Genomic DNA, 17,861 nt, shown 5'->3' on the forward strand with positions numbered 1-17,861 from the left:
AAGTGATGTCGCTCAGTTGTGTCCAACTCTTCACGACCCCATGGACTGCAGCCTACCAAGCTCCTCCATCCATGGGATTTTCCAAGCAAGAATACTGGAGTGGGTTGCCATTTCCTTCTCCAGGGGATCTTCCCGACCCAGGGATCGAATCCGGGTCTCCCACATTGTAGACAGACACTTTATGGTCTGAGCCACCAAGGAAGTTCAAAATATACATTATTAAGACATTTTTGCTTAAAATATTGTGCACCCTTTGAACATTCATGGATTTTTTCCCACATACTTTCTTTTTTTCAATCCCGCCTTTTCATGTTTTGCTCATTTATTGTTTATTTGATTTTAGATTTTAGACTTCAGCTTCTCTTTGGGAAGAATTTGAAGCAATTGATTTTGCTTGATTTTCCAATTATTCTGAAGGAGAATAAGGTTAAGTTTATGACTTTTTAGGTTGGGATAATAATTTCATAAGATTGACATAAACTTCATTTCATGAAGTTCCTTCGAACAAAATTAAGAGCCTTCATAGCCAAGGGGGAAGGCATTAGCATGGATAATCTAAAATATCTTGGAAATACAATGAGGAAAGAGATTGTACACCAGCCACAGAGCAATGCAGAGTCAAAGCAGGGGTCTCTCAATGGGAAAGATTTGCATTTTTTTCACAAATGGAGAAGGTAGAGAAGGAAAAAAGTGAAAGTCAAGCATCCCATTCTTTGAGACTCCATGGACAGAGTTGCTTGAATTTTCCAGGAAAGAATATTGGAGTGGGTTGCCATTCACTCTCAAGGGGATCTTCCCTATCCAGGGATCGAACCTAAGTCTCCTGCATTGCAGACAGAATCTTTACCATCTGAGCCACCAGGGAAGCCTCCAGGGAGAAGCTGAAGCTATTCTCAGAAAGGAACAACTAATCAAATGCAGCTACAGAGGGCCAAGTGAACAGCTAAGGGAGAAGGAGGAGGATACCTTATCCTCTGAATTAGAGGGAAGGGGATGAGGATGTGTGCGCCATCAGGGCAGAAAGTTGAGGAGAACCATGACCAAGGCCCCAGTTTTGTGGATGAAGGAAAGAACAAGCTTTTCTAGGGTCGGGTAACAGAATAATTACAAAAGATACAGGAGGTGGAACTAACCCAATACAAGGATAGAGGCTGACAGATGGTATTGAGAACCCTGAAGGTTCAGATGACTTTTTCCAGTAATCCTCAGCTTTATGACTATAGAAATACACCAAAGGAATAATGGCACTGATCTAGGATTTAGATTCTACGAAAAGACAAGGGAAGGGAGAGGAGCAACTATCCTTCAGGTAATCAGAACTGCAACTAGGCTTGTCAGGGAAAGGAGACCAGGAAGAGCTGATACATCAGGAAAAAGTAGAGGGATCTTAGATCTGGGGCCCATACAGGTAAAAAGTGAACATGTTAGTTTCTCAGTCATGTCCGATTCTTTGTGACCCCATGGACTGTAGCCCACCAGGCTTTTCTGTCCATGGGATTTCCCAAGCAAGAATACTGGAGTGGGTTGCTGTTTTGTTTTCCCAGGGGATCTTCCTGACCCAGGGACTGAACCCAGGTCTCCTGCATTGCAGGCAGATTCTTTAGCATCTAAGCCACCAGAGAAGCCCACACAGGTGAAAGGGCAGGTACATATAAAAGAGTGAAAGAACTTGAAGGACAGGAGGCTGGGATCAGATATAACGAGGAGACCTTTGGAGGTAAAATTATTACTCACAGGCTAAGGTTTTGAATAATATATCATTAGTCCAAATAATGTATTGGCCTAGAATTAGGCAAAGGTTTATATGAATAAACAGAAGGTCTACAAATTACAGGATTAAAGAGAGAACAATTTGAGATTTGTCTTTAACATGGGAAAGCTTATTGTTTTTGGTTTTTAACATGAGAACTAAGTTACAGTTCCAAAAGAAGCACTGTGTGTGCTGAGGGGAGCAGAGGCTGGCTCCTAAATCAATTGGTCAGGTTGTGGTGAGAAATACACAGCAGGACTTTAGCAGAAACTGTGGCCTACGAAACAGTCCAGATTTAGTTGAAGTAAAAAGTCAAGAATTCAGGGAAAAGGCTAAACCTACAGGGGAAACTGCCTGATGAAAGGTTCCAAGGTCCCAGAGTAGTGGAGGGGCTTGGCAAGGAGAGACCAAGACAGTTTGGAAATAAGAGCACGGGCGGCTTGGATAACCAGAGCAAGATCTCATTTAGGGGGCACTTATCAAAGAAGAGAGGTTTAAGAAGCATTTGAAGATGACAGAGTGCTCAAGGATCCTAACTGGAATTCTTTTGGAGAGTTGATTCTTCTTGCACATTTGAACTGAGGCCCAGGTAAAGTCGGAGGTCTGTGAGGGTGGCATGTGGCACTGGTCAGTATGTCTGTGCCCTCAGCCCACACAACCTGAGGCCCTGATAGGAAACCTCATTTTAGGGAGGACTGCACCTGCCTAATGCACCATTTCTCAATGTTCTAACCCAGGAGACCAGCATTTTGTCAACATATCCTACAAGGCTAAATATTATAGATTAGAGGCTGATCTAATCTATAATATAAATGATCAAGTAATGATCCAATTAATGTCAATGCTCTCTGTAGTTTAGTAAACTTTTCCCAAAGTGACTGATTTTCTTTATCTGTACGGATATTATTTCTACAGTATTTATATTATAGATTAGAGGCTGATCTAATCTAGAATATAAATGATCACATAGTGATCAAGATAATGTCAATGTTCTCTGTAGTCCAGTAAATTTCTTTCTCCAAACTAACTAATTTTCTTATTTTATCTTTATGGATATTATTTCTATAGGACTTATAAATTAGAGGCTGATTTATTCTATAATATAAATGATCACATAATGATCAAGTTAATGTCAATGTTCTCTGCAGTCTAGTAATTTTTTCCCCCCAAACTGACTAATTTTATTTTATCTGTATGGATATTATTTCTACAGGACTTACTGGCCAGACTTGGATGGGAAAATCAGAGAAGCATTAGTTCTGCGGAGCGTCAAAGTTCGACTCCTTATAAGCTTCTGGAAGGAAACTGACCCCCTCACATTTAACTTTATTTCATCTCTTAAAGCTATTTGCACTGAAATAGCCAACTGCAGTTTGAAAGTTGTAAGTATTGTATTGACTGAGCTATTAAAATCTAATTTTCTTCATACATATGTGAAAGCTCTAAGCACACACATACACATGCGCTTCCAATCGGAACTAGGATGACAATCTTTGAGAGTGAAAAATACCTCAAAAAGTAGGTTGAGTAGTTTTTCAAGATAATCATATCTCCCCCCAAAAGGAGACTAGAACCCAAGTTTCCTGGTACCAGCCTAGCCCTCTTTATCCACACTTTCAGTTGCATCCGCTCCATTTGGTTTGAGCTTCCTCCTTTATCTACTATTCTTATTTGTAAGACAGTGATCAGCAGAGCCTTGGAACATGCACCAGCGCAGACTCCCCCAGCCTAGGATCCTGTCCTTGTTCCAGGCCCCTCGGGCCATGTGCTGATCCATCTCTGCATCCTGTGAGGGAGGCAGGGTTGAGGATTCATACGGCTCTAAGTGTGCCAGCTCTCTAGCTCATCTCTGACTCTCCTCCGGTCCACACATGTAGCATCCTCCCCTGAGGGCTCTTGCACACGCTCTTTCCTCTCCTACAGAACCCTTCTCCATGCTTTACCTGACTCATGCCCACTAATCCTGTAGATCTCAGCTTTCCCCAAACTCCACTGTGGACGTTCAACAAATGTACACTGAGACCTCTTCTAAGTGATAAAGTTTTGCACCATGCATGAAGCATTCAGGGACCCAGATGACACAGGCTCCACTGTCAACTTTGATACATGGCTTCCAAGATTGCCTTGAGCCTCAATACCCCAAGGCCAGTCAGAGGAAGAGAAATATTGGAGGACTGCACCAGAGGCCCTTAAAGGGAAAGTTGCTCAGTTGTGTCTGACTCTTTGTGACCTCATGGACTATACAGTCCACCGAATTCTCCAGGTCAGAATACTGGAGTGGGTAGCCTTTCCCTTCTTCAGAGAATCTTCCCAATACAGGGATCGAACCCAGGTCTCCCACAGTGCAGGCGGATTCTTTACCAGCTGAGCCACAAGGGAAGCCCTATGAATTAGGCCTGCTGCTGCTGCTAAGTTGCTTCAGTCGTGTCCGACTCTGTGCGACCCCAGAGACGGCAGCCCACCAGGCTCCCCCATCCCTGGGATTCTCCAGGCAAGAACACTGGAGTGGGTTGCTATTTCCTTCTCCAGTGCATAAAAGTAAAAAGTGAAAGTGAAGTCACTCAGTCCTGTCAGACCGTCAGCCACCCCATGGACCGCAGCCCACCAGGCTCCTCCATCCATGGGATTTTCCAGGCAAGAGTACTGGAGTGGAGTGCCATTGCCTTCTCTGAATCAGGCCTGCTGCTACTGCTGCTAAGTCGCTTCAGTCGTGTCCAACTCTGTGTGACCCCATAGACGGCAGCCCACCAGGCTTCTTCATCCCTGAGAGTCTCCAGGCAAGAACACTGGAGTGGGTTGCCATTTCCTTCTCCAATGCATGAAAGTGAAAAGTGAAAGTGAAGTTGCTCAGTTGTGTCTGACTCTAAGCGACCCCATGGACTGCAGCCCACCAGGCTCCTCCATCCATGGGATTTTCCAGGCAAGAGTACTGGAGTGGAGTGCCATTGCCTTCTCTGAATTAGGCCTAGAGGAGGTAAAATCCCTGTAGTCTTCATTCTCTAAAGGACAGACAGTCTGTCCATGCTCAGCAAGGCCCCAGATGTCAAAGCATCAGAATATAGAAAATAAGACAAAGCTAATACAGGAGAGGCAGAGGAGAGTACCTGGGGCCTATGGCACATGATCCGTTTGCTCCTATGTCCTCTCTCGACTTCCCCTCAGAACAAGTCAGTTGTCTCCACCAACCCCCTTTCCTGACCCCACAACACACCTGCCACTGAGGCACTGTCAGTTGAAATCTCTGGCATGAAATGTTAAGGGTTCTTATTTAAGACTTACAAGAAATTGCAAGGAAAGTAGAATCCATCATTTTTAACCTCTACAGTATTTACTCAGCTTCATCTTTTTGAACACTCATGGTCACATTACTTTAATAATGCAAACATTAATAGTTTCCTGCTAGACATTTTTTAAAAACAGAGACTTCAATCTCTGTATAAGCCAGGCCATGCATTTCTAAGCATCAAGATAAGCATAGATGAGAAAGTATCTTATGGCCCCAATGCCAAGACTACAAATGGATGAAGAGCTTTTCTAAGAAAAGTGAAAGTTGGGATCTTGCACATAGCATGTCTTCAGGAGCCTAGCAGCACTGATAAAGCAGATAGCCTGGTAATCCTCATCCTTGGAGGAGTATGCACCCTCACCCCTGGCTTTGTGAGTTTGTATCCATGAGGTGGCTCGTGGAAAGAGATAGCACTCACCAAGCTTTCCTAGTTAAATGAGGGGTTTTTTAAATATATTAACCAGTCACTTTTGAAATGTCTTTGCTGTACCTACAGCATGTTAGATGTCTAAAAATATGTCAGTGAATAGAATATGATCTCTGATGTCATCTTCAGTTCAGTTCAGTTCAGTTCAGTCGCTCAGTCGTGTCCGACTCTTTGCGACCCCATGAATCGCAGCACACCAGGCCTCCCTGTCCATCACCATCTCCCAGAGTTCACTCAAACTCCCGTCCATCGAGTTGGTGATGCCATCCAGCCATCTCATCCTCTGCCGTCCCCTTTTCCTCCTGCCCCCAATCCCTCCCAGCATCAGAGTCTTTTCCAATGAGTCAACTCTTCACATGAGGTGGCCAAAGTACTGGAGCTTCAGCTTCAGCATCATTCCTTCCAAAGAACACCCAGGGCTGATCTCCTTCAGAATGGACTGGTTGGATCTCCTTGCAGTCTAAGGGACTCTCAAGAGTCTTCTCCAACACCACAGTTCAAAAGCATCAATTCTTCGAAGCTCAGCTTTCTTCACAGTCCAACTCTCACATCCATACATGACCACTGGAAAAAACATAGCCTTAACTAGATGGACCTTTGTTGGCAAAGTAATGTCTCTGCTTTTCAATGTGCTATCTAGGTTGGTCATAACTTTCCTTCCAAGGAGTAAGCGGCTTTTAATTTCATGGCTTCAGTCACCATCTGCAGTGATTTTGGAGCCCTGAAAAATAAAGTCTGACACTGTTTCCACTGTTTCCCCATCTATTTCCCATGAAGTGATGGGACCAGATGCCATGATCTTCGTTTTCTGAATGTTGAGCTTTAAGCCAACTCTTTCACTCTCCTGTTTCACCTTCATCAAGAAAGATCTGTTTTCCCTCTTTTGAGTCATTGTCAACTCTCTGGAGGAAATAGGCTCTCAGTCAAGCCTCAAGCTGTGATGCCATCACTGACTTAAATTAGGATGCATAAGTTATTCTTTCTCAAATTTGTCTTGATTCTATAGTAATATCTTCCTCAGAAGGAAAGAGCCTATTATACAGACAGGTATTGTGATAGAATATCCAAACAGAATGACTGCTGGCTGTTAATCAGTTTCGTGTGACCACACAAATATAAAACCATGACGTAAGAGCATTCACAGGTTATTAAGTCCATCTGAAAAGTCCACCAAGGCTATATGTGAACCCATCAAATCTGACACAGATTCTGCCGAAGATAGGGACTGAGGAAATAAGGTGATCCAGGCTGCATTGCCTGTAATCATGGTGACATGGCAGTAGGAGAGCCTTCCTCTAGAATGTGCAATAGAAAATTCTTAGGTGGTAGATTAAGACCTGTGTACCATTGATCTCAAGGGTTCTACCAAAAAAAAAAAAAAAAATAGGTTAGAATTTTCAGGGCTGGAAAGGACCTTAGAGATCATTTAGTTTATCATTGCTTTCTCAATCTGTGTGTATGTGTGCACGCTCAGTCATATCCAACTCTTCGTGACCCCCATGGATTGTAGCCCACCAGGGTCCTCTGTCCATAGGATTTCCCAGGCAAAAAAATGGGAAAAACCAACTCTCATTATTTCCCCAAACCAAATTTTGACACTTACAGTTTTGAAACTATAATGATATCTCCATTTTTAGGTATCATCTCATTTTTTCTCTCTGCCTTTTCTCTCCTTCAAACACACATGATTCTACAACTGTAAGACATTCTGGAAAGATTCCATGCAGTTTTGAAAATGTTCAACATTTTTCAATGTGGACGAGACCTGAGGTCCTAACCTTAATGATGTCTTCTGTGAACTCAGTCACAGTTTAAGCCTCATCTGAGCACTTGCCCATTTCAGCAGATTCCTGAAGCCACTCCTGATGTCATTCACCTCTCTTCTTAGCACCCCCATCCCCATTCCAGCTGAACTAGAGTGCTGCTTTTGAATCACATTAGAATTGAAATTCAGGACTTGAAGGTGTGATTTTTTTTTTTAGTTGCTTATTAAAAGAGCTTATAGACATAGGTGTTTAGATGGAAACTATTTGTTGTTTTGGCAAAACTTTTTTTTGACCTGTGGAAATCCCCAGTCAATTCAGCTAGTCATTGACATGGGCCTGCTGCTTCTTATAAGATATGCAGCATGTAGGAAATCAGTTCATTGGCATGCGTGACAGAAAGCACCCTGAGGCATAGTTAAAATGTCAGTGCACCCTGATGAATAAGATGATAAGAATTAAACAACTTTTGGCCTTCTCCCTGTTGAAAGAATGAATTTTATGTTCATTTTATTGCTTAAAAGTGTTAACTATAGACCTGGATAAGCATGTTCATTTTCTCTCTTGTTGCCTACATAGATTTGAGACCAAAAATAGCTTCAGCTATATGAAGTAACAAGATTTCAGTTTTAATAGCTCAGTATGAGGTCTATCTCTGATCCTTGGATAAGAAACCTTTTTGTGTTTGAACAAAACCAAAAATGTTCTCTATATTCACCTGGTTTATTTATTTATTTATTGTCTTACAGAAATTCTTTGATCTGGAAAGAGAGAATGTTTGCATTACAAAAGAACAAAGGAATCACGCCTTCCCTAGATTAAATCGCAACAAGTATATGGTGACGGATGGCGCAGCTTATATTGGTAGGTGTCAGGGCTATGAGGTTCCTCAGGGGATCATGCAGGTTAGTGGTAATGCAGCTGCACTCTGCTGTACCCCATGGTGAGGAAGTCCCTGCCAGTGAATGGGAGGCCCCAAGGTCAGGAAACAGGAGAGTGAGGGCAAAGAGCTCTTCAACCAAACATCTCATCTGTGACTTGGTTCATAGACCAGGAAACCATACAGGACATCTTCTCATAAGTGTTTTGCAGAGATTCCATGGTCTATTTGTCTTATTTTGTGCTTAGTCACTCAGTTGTGTCCAACTCATTGTGACCCCATGGACTGTAGCCCACCAGGCTCCTCTGTCCATGGGATTCTCCAGGCAAGAATACTGGAGTGGGTTGCCATGCCCTTCTCCAGGGGATCTTCCCCATCCAGAAAATGACCTGGGGTCTCCTGTATTGCAGGCAGATTCTTTACCAGCTGAACTACCAGGGAAGCTCTATAGGCGGGAAACTGGATGGTTTAGCAAAGGCCAATCCTGGCACTAGAACGAACCCAGAGCTCATTTCTTACCCACCGTACCGCAGCCAGTCTGTCATGAGTAGTGGGGAAGCATTGAAATTTGATGTCCAAATGAATACTGTCTGTGCAATAATCCTACACCCACCGTTTTTTAAATAGCTAACTTTGGACAATTTACTTAGGCTCTCTAAAACCTCAGTTCTCTCACCTGTAAAAGGGGGTTGACTAGTTTCTGCCTCATAGGATGATGTTTAATTAGGATAATATGTACCAAGCACCTTGCACAATTAAAGCACCTAACACATAGATGACACCTGATTCATGTTAACTATTATTATTAAGGTAATAAAGCTCCAGACACAGAAACAATAAGTTATTGGTTTATTATTTACTAAGGGATCAAATCTATTCTACTTTCCCATGGCGTGTATGGGTCCAGGGTAACCTCTTTACTCGTTCTGTCACAGGTAGGGTAGAAGTTATTATCTATAAAATGAAGGGGCATAGATCACAAAATAGCTGGATGGTTTTTGCAATGTCCAAATGAAGTAGCAGAGTCAAAGCAGAAAAGAAAAGCACAGTGTGGAATAAAGGAATATGAAATTTGCATTATTTTTTTCCAAATTCAGTGAGTAAATAGAAAATGTGCCCTTTTAACTTTGTAAAGCACCTTACTTTATTTGATTCTCTTAGCAACTTTGTCATTAGGGAAGGCAGCTTTAATCACCTATAGTTTAGAAATAAGGAAATTGGGCCATAAAATATGAAATGAATTACACATACAGATGTAAAGGGGAAGATTTTAGAGCTAAGTTTCAAATGCCAGGCACCCAGACCCCTCACCCACTGTAGCCCTTCAGAAGTCACTGTCGTCAGCCCCTGGAAACACTACCTCCTGTGTCAATGTAGAGACAATCTGCCTTTTCCCATTTCGAATAGTTGTGTGTCTCATTAGTAGAATAGAGTATTGAAATTTTTAAAAATGTATATCATTCCAGTCCTAGAATATGAGAACATTGTTTTGTTCATGTTGTCCCTCTCAGTGACACAGGTGTGATAATTTAGATTTTCTCATGTTCATCAATGCATGGAGAATAGAATGAAATGAGCTTCTTTTTAAACAAGCGACAAAAGCAGACTCAAATGTGTTTAGTCCAAAGTGTGAACTTCTGGTTCAATATTGGGAAACAGGAAACACAGGGATGGATTAAGTTTCGGGCACAGTGGGATATAACACTCAAATCTGAATATTTTATCTGCAGAGTTTACTTAAAGTAAATTGTTGTATGTACACTCAGCAGTGACATGTGCTTTTATATCCAAATACTCTTTATAATGAATTAAGTAAGTGTGTTGGAGTCAGACAAATCTGATTTCAAGCCCTGACACAAGAAAGAAGATGATAGAGTCACATAATCTCTCTGAGTCTCTGCAAAGCCTCTCTTTCCTTATCTTTAATTAAGGGGGATAATAACACCCACCCTTTGGTGGTGGTATGAGGATTGAATGAGATAATATACGAAAAGCTCCCAACACTGTCACCGCTCTATCTACCGGATTCTTAGCAAAGACTGATTCCTGACTCTCTCCCTTGTTTCCCTGTAATGCATTTTTAAAATAGACTTTGGTTTTTGTTTAAGTTTTAGGTTCACAGCAAAACTGTGCAGAAGGCACGGAGATTTTCTATAGGCCCCCCATCCCTACATGTGCACAGCGTCCCCCATTGCCAACATCCCTCACCAGAGTGCTGCGTTTGTCACAGCTGATGAGCTGACACTGACACATCATTATCACCAACGTTCATCATTTACGTTAGGGTTCTCTCTTTGTGTTGTACATTCTGTGGCTTTCAACAAATTATAAAGACATGTATCTGCCATTATATAGAGTAGTTTCACTGCCCTAAAATCCTATGTGCTCCACCTATTCATTTCTACCCCATCCTGGCAACCATTGATTATTTTTTAACCATCTTCATAGTGTTGTCTTTTTCAAAATATATAGTTGCAATCATATAGTGTGTAGCCTTTTATGACTGGCTTCTTTCACTTAGTGATATGCATTTAAGGTGCTTCCATGTCATTTCATGGTTTGATAACTCATTTCTTTTTACTGATGAATAATATTCCATTGTACGTTACCTTCTCTGGAGAAGGGGATGGCAACCTACTCCAGTATTCTTGCCTGGAGAATCCCATGAACAGAGGAGCCTGGTGGGCTGTAGTCCATAGGGTCACAAAGAGTCAGACATGACTGAGTGACAAACACCTATCACCTTCTAGGAGTTTTACAATTGTCTATTTTACATTTAGGCATGATCACATTTTGAGTTACATTTTGTGAAGGGTATAAGATCTGAGTCTAGACTTTTTTTTTACATGTGGCTGTCCAGTTCTTCTAACATCATTTGTTGATAACACTGTTTTTGCTCTATTGTATTGCCTTTGCTCCTTCATCATGATTGGTTGACTCTATTTATGTGGGTGTGTTTTGCAGTTCTTTATTATAATACAGTTTAAAATGGGTACATTTTACACATAGCATCTTCAGTTCAGTTCAGTTCAGTCGCTCAGTCACGTCCGATTCTTTGTGACCCATGAACCGCAGCACGCCAGGCCTCCCTGTCCATCACCAACTCCCGGAGTTCACCCAAACCCATGTCCATTGAGTCGGTGATGCCATCCAACCATCTCATCCTCTGTCGTCCCCTTCTCCTCCTGCCTTCAATCTTTCTCAGCATCAGGGTCTTTTCAAATGAGTCAGTTCTTCGCATCAGGAGGCCAAAGTATCGGAGTTTCACCTTCACTGTCAGTCCTACCAATGAACACCCAGGACTGATCTCCTTTAGGATGGACTGGTTGGATCTCCTTGCAGTCCAAGGGAATCTCAAGAGTCTTCTCCAACACCACATAGCATCTTAGTAAAACTTTAATTCCCTAGAATGAAGCATAGTTCGAATATAAAAATGCTTAAAGAGCATAAAGAGGGAAAATTCATTGATAATTTAAATAATTACCAGCATATTCTGAAAATCTCTTAGAAGTCATTCAGATACCTACTGAGAATGCTGAATAAAGAAAAATCCACACAAGACCTTGCATGGAATTATACTTCCATTAAATGCTCTGATGACTTACAGAAGACTCCCCAAACAGTATCATATGTGTACTTTAAATTCTCCAGAGTATATTTGAGTCAAGCTTGGCAAAGTTGTTTGAAAGATTTTGATTATTTACATATTATATCCTGTGAGTTCATTTGCACCCTCACAGGGTATTCCTGAGGGTAGTTCCCCAACCGTCTTGGCATTTGGGGCCTCAGTGTGCATTCTAGAAGCTGAAATGGCAGTCTCAAAAAGAGCTGGGTAAAACCACTTCCAACCTGAAAAATTACTGAAGCATGTACGTGATTTTGAGGTTTAACCCAGCCATCAGGAAATGAAAGGTAGGAAAACAATCACCTAGTGTAGGAATGCCCCGTAGACCTTCAGGGCTGTGATTCCTGAGAACAGACTAATTAAAACTTTTGAGAATCAATAAAGATGCAGAATCTTGGCTCCGTCCTTTACATTAAAGGAAAAAAGCTGAACTTTGCAGAATAAGGCTTCAAAGTCTTGTCACTTCTCTCCCATCATCTTGCCCCACTTCACGTTGCCCCCAAAGCATATGCATGTTTCTTTCAGACAGTGAGATATGCAAATGAATGGAGCAGAGATCTCAGTGTGGCCTGATGCAACCCTGGGAGCTGATGAAGTCTAGGGCGAAGAGCACAGTTAGCACAAAGCAAGTACGCCTCTCAAATCAGAGATGACATGAAACAGAAGTTAAGTGTGGGCTGTAGAGTCAGACCTGGCTTTTGAGCCTCAACTGTGGAATTTTTTCACTTCCACCTTGAACAGATTACTAAACTTTTCTGTGCCTTAATTTACTCATCAATACACTGAAGTTAATATTGTCACCTCACAGGACTGCAGTGAATATCAAATGAGATAATGTTATGAGATAACAAATTACTGCCTTTGGTCTAATGCCTGGCACTTAAGTCATAAGATGAGAAGTCCTTGAAAAGTGTGCAAGAATGATAGTCTCGTTTATAGAATGACTAGAAGGTGCCATCTACCAAGAGGTTCCAGAATAACTCTCAGCCTAGAGTAGCTACTGATCCTCTGCTTAGAGGTTGAGGCCTATGTTCACCTGGCCCTGAGCATTTGCACAAAACTTAAGCCCCTGAGCATGGTCTGAGAGCACATGGTCCAAAACACACCAACAGCGAAAGGAGTCCCTGTGCAGACTCTAACACAGTCTTACAAACCATTCGGCAAGCAATTGCTAATTTATAGCAATAAAATTCAGTCAAAGTTGTGTCTTTCTGGAAATGGCAACCCACTCCAGTACTCTTGCCTGGAAAATTCTGTGGGCACAAAATCCATGGGGTCACAAAGAGACACAACTGAGCGACTTCACTTTCACTTCTATGTCTTTTAAGAAAAATATTCATTTACTTATTTATTTTTGGCTCCACTGGGTCTTCATTGCTACCCATGGGCTTTGTCTAGTTGCGGAGAGTGGGGGCTAACCTCTAGCTGTGGTATGTGAGCTTCTCATTGTGATGGCTTCTCTTGTTGTGGAGCATGGGTTCTTGGGCATGTGGGCATTGGTAATTATTGCAGGGGGACTTAGTAACTGTAGCCCACAGGCTTAGTTGCCCCATGGCATGTGAGATCTTCCCAGACCAGGGATTGAACCAGTGTCTGTTGCATTGCAAAGCAAATTCTTATCCACTAGACCACTAAGGAAGCCCCCAAAGTTATGTCTATCATGAAGCTATTGAAAGCATCATTGTAGTGTTTGTGTGGGGTGGGGTGAGATATTAAGAGAGAGAGAGAGAGGAGTTCCTTCTCCATGCTGATAATATTTGATTTAGAGGAATAAACTTAAGGAGTCAAATGGAGGAGGAAGGAATCACCCTCCAGTATTCCAGGCAGTGCCACACAGAAAAGGGAGTTGATATGTGAACGAGCTCCAGGGAGTAGGTGAGGGGCCAAAGAATGAGAACTATAGAGGAACAGATATTGACTCTCTCTATGGGTGTCCCTTCTCCCAGAAGCTTCTCCCACAGATGACTGCAGGGCCTTAGGTCAAGGATACCCAGGGACCATGATCTCAACATCTTTCAACCAATGCTCCTGCAAGATGCCTGAGAAGCCACTGAGGAAATGGAAAGTCAACCTGTATATTTAAAAGCCTTCAGTTCACTTATGGAACCAGCTCTGAACCAAAAAGGACAGTGGTAATTTATGAAATAACTTTGTCAGTCTTGACATGGCTAAATTTTTATCCGTGAGAATGATGCTTTGTTTATGGTATTGAAGATAGCTTGTGGAGTCTAGCAGACCTGGATAGACCATTTAACTATGTGAATTTGGGCAAATTTATTCAACTCTTTGAGCCTTCAAACTGTGGTACTGGAAAAGACTCTTCAGAGTCCCTTGTACTACAAGGAGATCAAATCAGCTGATGCTAAAGAAAACCAACCCTGAATATTCATTGGAAGGACTGATAGTAAAGCTGAAGTTCTAATACATTAGCCACCTGATGCGAAGAGCTGACTCACTGGAAAAGACCCTGATGCTGGGAAAGATTGAAGGCAACCAGAGAAGAGGGGCAGCAGAGGATGAGATGGTTAGACAGCATCATCGACTCAATGGACATGAGTTTGAGCAAAGTCTGGGGGATAGTGAAGGACAGGGAAGCCTGGTGTGCTGCAGTCCATGGGGTCACAAAGAGGCAGACACGACTGAGTTACTTGCACTTTCAACTACTTTCAGCTTCTTTCAAGATTAGTCTGTTGACTTCCTAATCCCAGTACCTCAGAATATGACTTTATTTGGAGACAGGGTCCTTACAGGGAATATCAAGTTAAGGTGAGGTTCATCAGGGGGGTTTCTCATCCATTTTGACTAGTGTCCTTATGCAAGAGGAAAATTTGGACACAGAGATATGTGCAGAAGGGAGACAATGTAAGGAGACACAGGGAGGAGATGGCCATCTACAAGCCAAGGAGAGAGGCCTGCAACAGACCCTGCTTTCACAGCCTTCAAAAGGAACCAACCTGCCAATATGTTGACCTTGAACTTTCAGCCTCCAGAACTGTGGACATTTAGCCTCCGGTCTGTTCTACTTTATTATAGCAGACCTAGTAAATTAATACACCACCTATACCAGCAGTTACTCTGGGGCACCTGCTGTTGCAGCAACCTCCCTAATTCCTGGGCTGAGAAGCCTGATTCTGGGACTGGGAACTGACTCACAGCCCAGGCAAGGAGTGTTTTGTGTGTTTGGTTAAAAACTGGTTCTCCTTCTCTGGCCTCCACTTTTTCTTTGATGTGAAAGCTTCTGAGCATTGTAATTAGCGCCTCTCATTTGTGCATATGGATTAGATGTGTCTCTTTGAGAAGGTAGTAAATGTTCACAGGATGTTTAAGTGTATTCCTATATATTTTAAATGTTGTTGTATTTAGTGTACCTTGTGAACGTCAATAAGAAATAACATTTACCAAAAAAAGACCATCAAATTTCCTGTTTCCAGTTTCAAGTTGAGCAAAGCTGAAGAAAATGCCAAAATAATATGCAAATATTAATGTGCCATATGCAAGCCTCCTTGGATTTTTTTTTATGAGCTGTCAACACAATTCAGTCTCCCTGTCACTATTCCTGGGTGTTTTTTGTTTGTTTGTTTGTTTTTTTTAATAGAATCTGCTTTCTATTTCTTTAAGTGGAGACTATTCCCCAGTGGAATATTAACTCTTCACCTTCATTTCCTTTGTGTTTTGCAGGAAATTTTGACTGGGTGGGGAATGACTTCACCCAGAATGCTGGCACAGGCCTTGTTATCAACCAAGCAGACGTGAGGAACAACACGAGCATCATTAAGCAACTCAAGGATGTGTTTGAGAGGGACTGGTACTCGCCCTATGCCAGAACCCTGCAGCCCACCAAGCAGCCCAACTGCTCAAGCCTCTTCAGACTCAGACTCCCCTCAAACAAAACTGCCATGTACAACCCAAGTGGGAAAGACCCCTAGAGTGCGTAGTCTGAATGAACAAACTTATGGGACATCTTGTGTTTCACATTTATATATATATATATGTATACAAAAACAAAGACTTGAGGAGAGAAAAACAATTTAATATGTCTTTTTTAGGGGAAAAGCACACACAAAAATATTCTCGGAACGACATGTAATAACTAACAATATCTTAGCCGCGTGTACACTAAACTTAAGACTTTTGTATTTGTTACTTCTGACAGAGAATGTCATTTTGGCTTGGAGGTTAGTTTTTACGTTTGCATACAAATTTTAAGACTTTGATGCCTCTTCCTTTCTAGTTTTAGAACTTTTTCTGCTGACCACCTGGTCCGTTCTTAAGAAGCTTAGCATGAGGTAAGCTCTTTAACACCATTCTGAAAACTGCTGACGTAGAGGAGTGTGAGGATTTTGTCTGGAGAAGGGACTGATCAAGACAAGTATTTGTCCTTGGAAACCATTTCCAAGACCTCTATAGTCATGTAAGCATGAACAGCTTAATCTCATGCTCATCTTCAACACACTTGAAAAATACCCTTTTTGCCTCCTTCTGCATTTTTTCCAGTACCATGGCTTTTATTTTCTATCATTTTCTCGTCTCACAAAATATTATATAGCACCCATATATTCACCTAAACATTAATTCCAAGTATGATTGTATCTTTTGAAAATGTATGAATTGTTCAGAATGAACGCAAAATGTAAAAAGCAGTCTTTAATTTCACCTTTCAACTGCACTTTTCCCTACCAAATTGATATTTTAAAACCACAGCCAACAATGTGTATCCTTTCTCTCAAGCTCAGAAAAATTATGTAGCCACCTGCTAATATCCAGCAAGCTATTCAGTCCGCATTATAAGAATAAAGTAGTTTTTCACATTTTTGTTTAGTTTATGGTGTTTAAAAGTAGATTTTAATTTCTTTATAATCCTTTGCTGTTAAGAGTATGCCAGCAAACATTTATAGAGCTATTTAATATATCTTCTGCTATTTAATATACCAAATGCTTTTCAGAGAAATGCAATTTAAATACTGTGCTTAACATATTTTACTAAGAAACAAAAATATTGGATTATTGTTCTGTTATGTCCTTGTGTGGTTGTTTTATATCTATACAATGTGCGTGCTCAGTCGTGTCCAACTCTGTTCAACCCCATGGACTGTAGCCCACCAGGCTCCTCTGTCCATGGAATTTTCCAGGCAAGAATACTGGAGTGGGTTGCCATTTCCTACTGCAGGGGATTTTCCTGATCCAGGAATCGAACCCATGTCTCTTGCATCTCCTGCATTAGCAGGCAGATTCTTCACCACTGCGCCACCTGGGAAGCCCGTTAACTGTATGATATATAACCCTATATTAATGGAGACTGTTGCACTAGAGATAGGCATGTCCTATTCAGAGCCCAGAGCAGGTGCCCTTCAGGACGTCTCATCTTAATGTCGCTCCTGACCCTCCCTGGCCTGGGAACAGAGTCCTGCACTTCTTGGTCTTGGGTTTCTATGGATAATGTAGGGACATTAATAATCACCTACCTCGCAAAGATGATGTCATGGTAGAAAATGTTTTTAACTTGTTTTGAAATCAAAAGAACCTATATAAATGCTAAGCATTATGAAGTATAATGTTTGTGGTATCCTGATGTAATCAATAACAGGTTCTCCCAGAAAACCCACAAGAGAAAAGAAATCCACAGCTTCCAGTTACAAACATGGGTGAACACAGCAACACAAAAGCCCTGCTGGAGATCTGGATTGTCATCATTCTGGTGGAATGTTTTGTCATTCCATGGTGGAATGGAATGTCACTTTGGCGTAAATAACATCAACATTAAACTAGACCGTGTGCTTGGAATTCTTCTTTAGGACTAGCCTCTGCTTGTGCTTTTAGAGCAGGAAAAAGCAATTCTAGAGGCTTGATTCTAATAGGTCAGAAAAAGTGATGTAGGAACTCACAAATCTTGTCCAGTGGGTTTATATGGTGGAAAATGGCCATTGTTGGTCATCTGGTGATCACATAATTTCCTTTCTTGTTTCCAGGTATTGCTCTACTTGATATTTAACCAGGCTGTGAAGAGAGCTGGGAAAGAGATGTATTTTTAAGAATAACAGGTTTTAATGAAGGACTATGGGATTCTTTTTCTTGTTATTTTTATTTGTGGTTGCACTGAGTCTTTGTTGCTGCATGCGACTTTTCTCTAGCT

General features: G+C 41.6%; 1 protein-coding gene across 6 annotated transcripts in view; it reads left to right on the forward strand.

The window, feature by feature from the left end:
• The window catches only part of PLD5 (phospholipase D family member 5), a 413,113-nt gene extending 396,367 nt beyond the window's left edge, over nt 1–16,746 (forward strand). For 3 of the 6 annotated variants that reach the window (XM_042257199.2, XM_042257201.2, XM_012187210.5), the window contains exons 8-10: nt 2,964–3,132; nt 7,976–8,090; nt 15,410–16,746. In XM_042257199.2, the coding sequence (XP_042113133.1) occupies nt 2,964–3,132; nt 7,976–8,090; nt 15,410–15,657 (532 nt within the window). In that variant the 3' untranslated portion in view covers nt 15,658–16,746. Of the gene's footprint in view, nt 1–2,963; nt 3,133–7,975; nt 8,091–13,677 lie in introns of all 6 variants that reach the window. The other 3 variants (XM_042257200.2, XM_060396075.1, XM_060396074.1) reach the window with 2 other exon arrangements.
• Nucleotides 16,747–17,861: the final 1,115 nt, after the last annotated feature.

The sequence above is a fragment of the Ovis aries genome, chromosome 12 (assembly GCF_016772045.2).
Source record: "Ovis aries strain OAR_USU_Benz2616 breed Rambouillet chromosome 12, ARS-UI_Ramb_v3.0, whole genome shotgun sequence".
Taxonomy (NCBI): domain Eukaryota; kingdom Metazoa; phylum Chordata; class Mammalia; order Artiodactyla; family Bovidae; genus Ovis; species Ovis aries.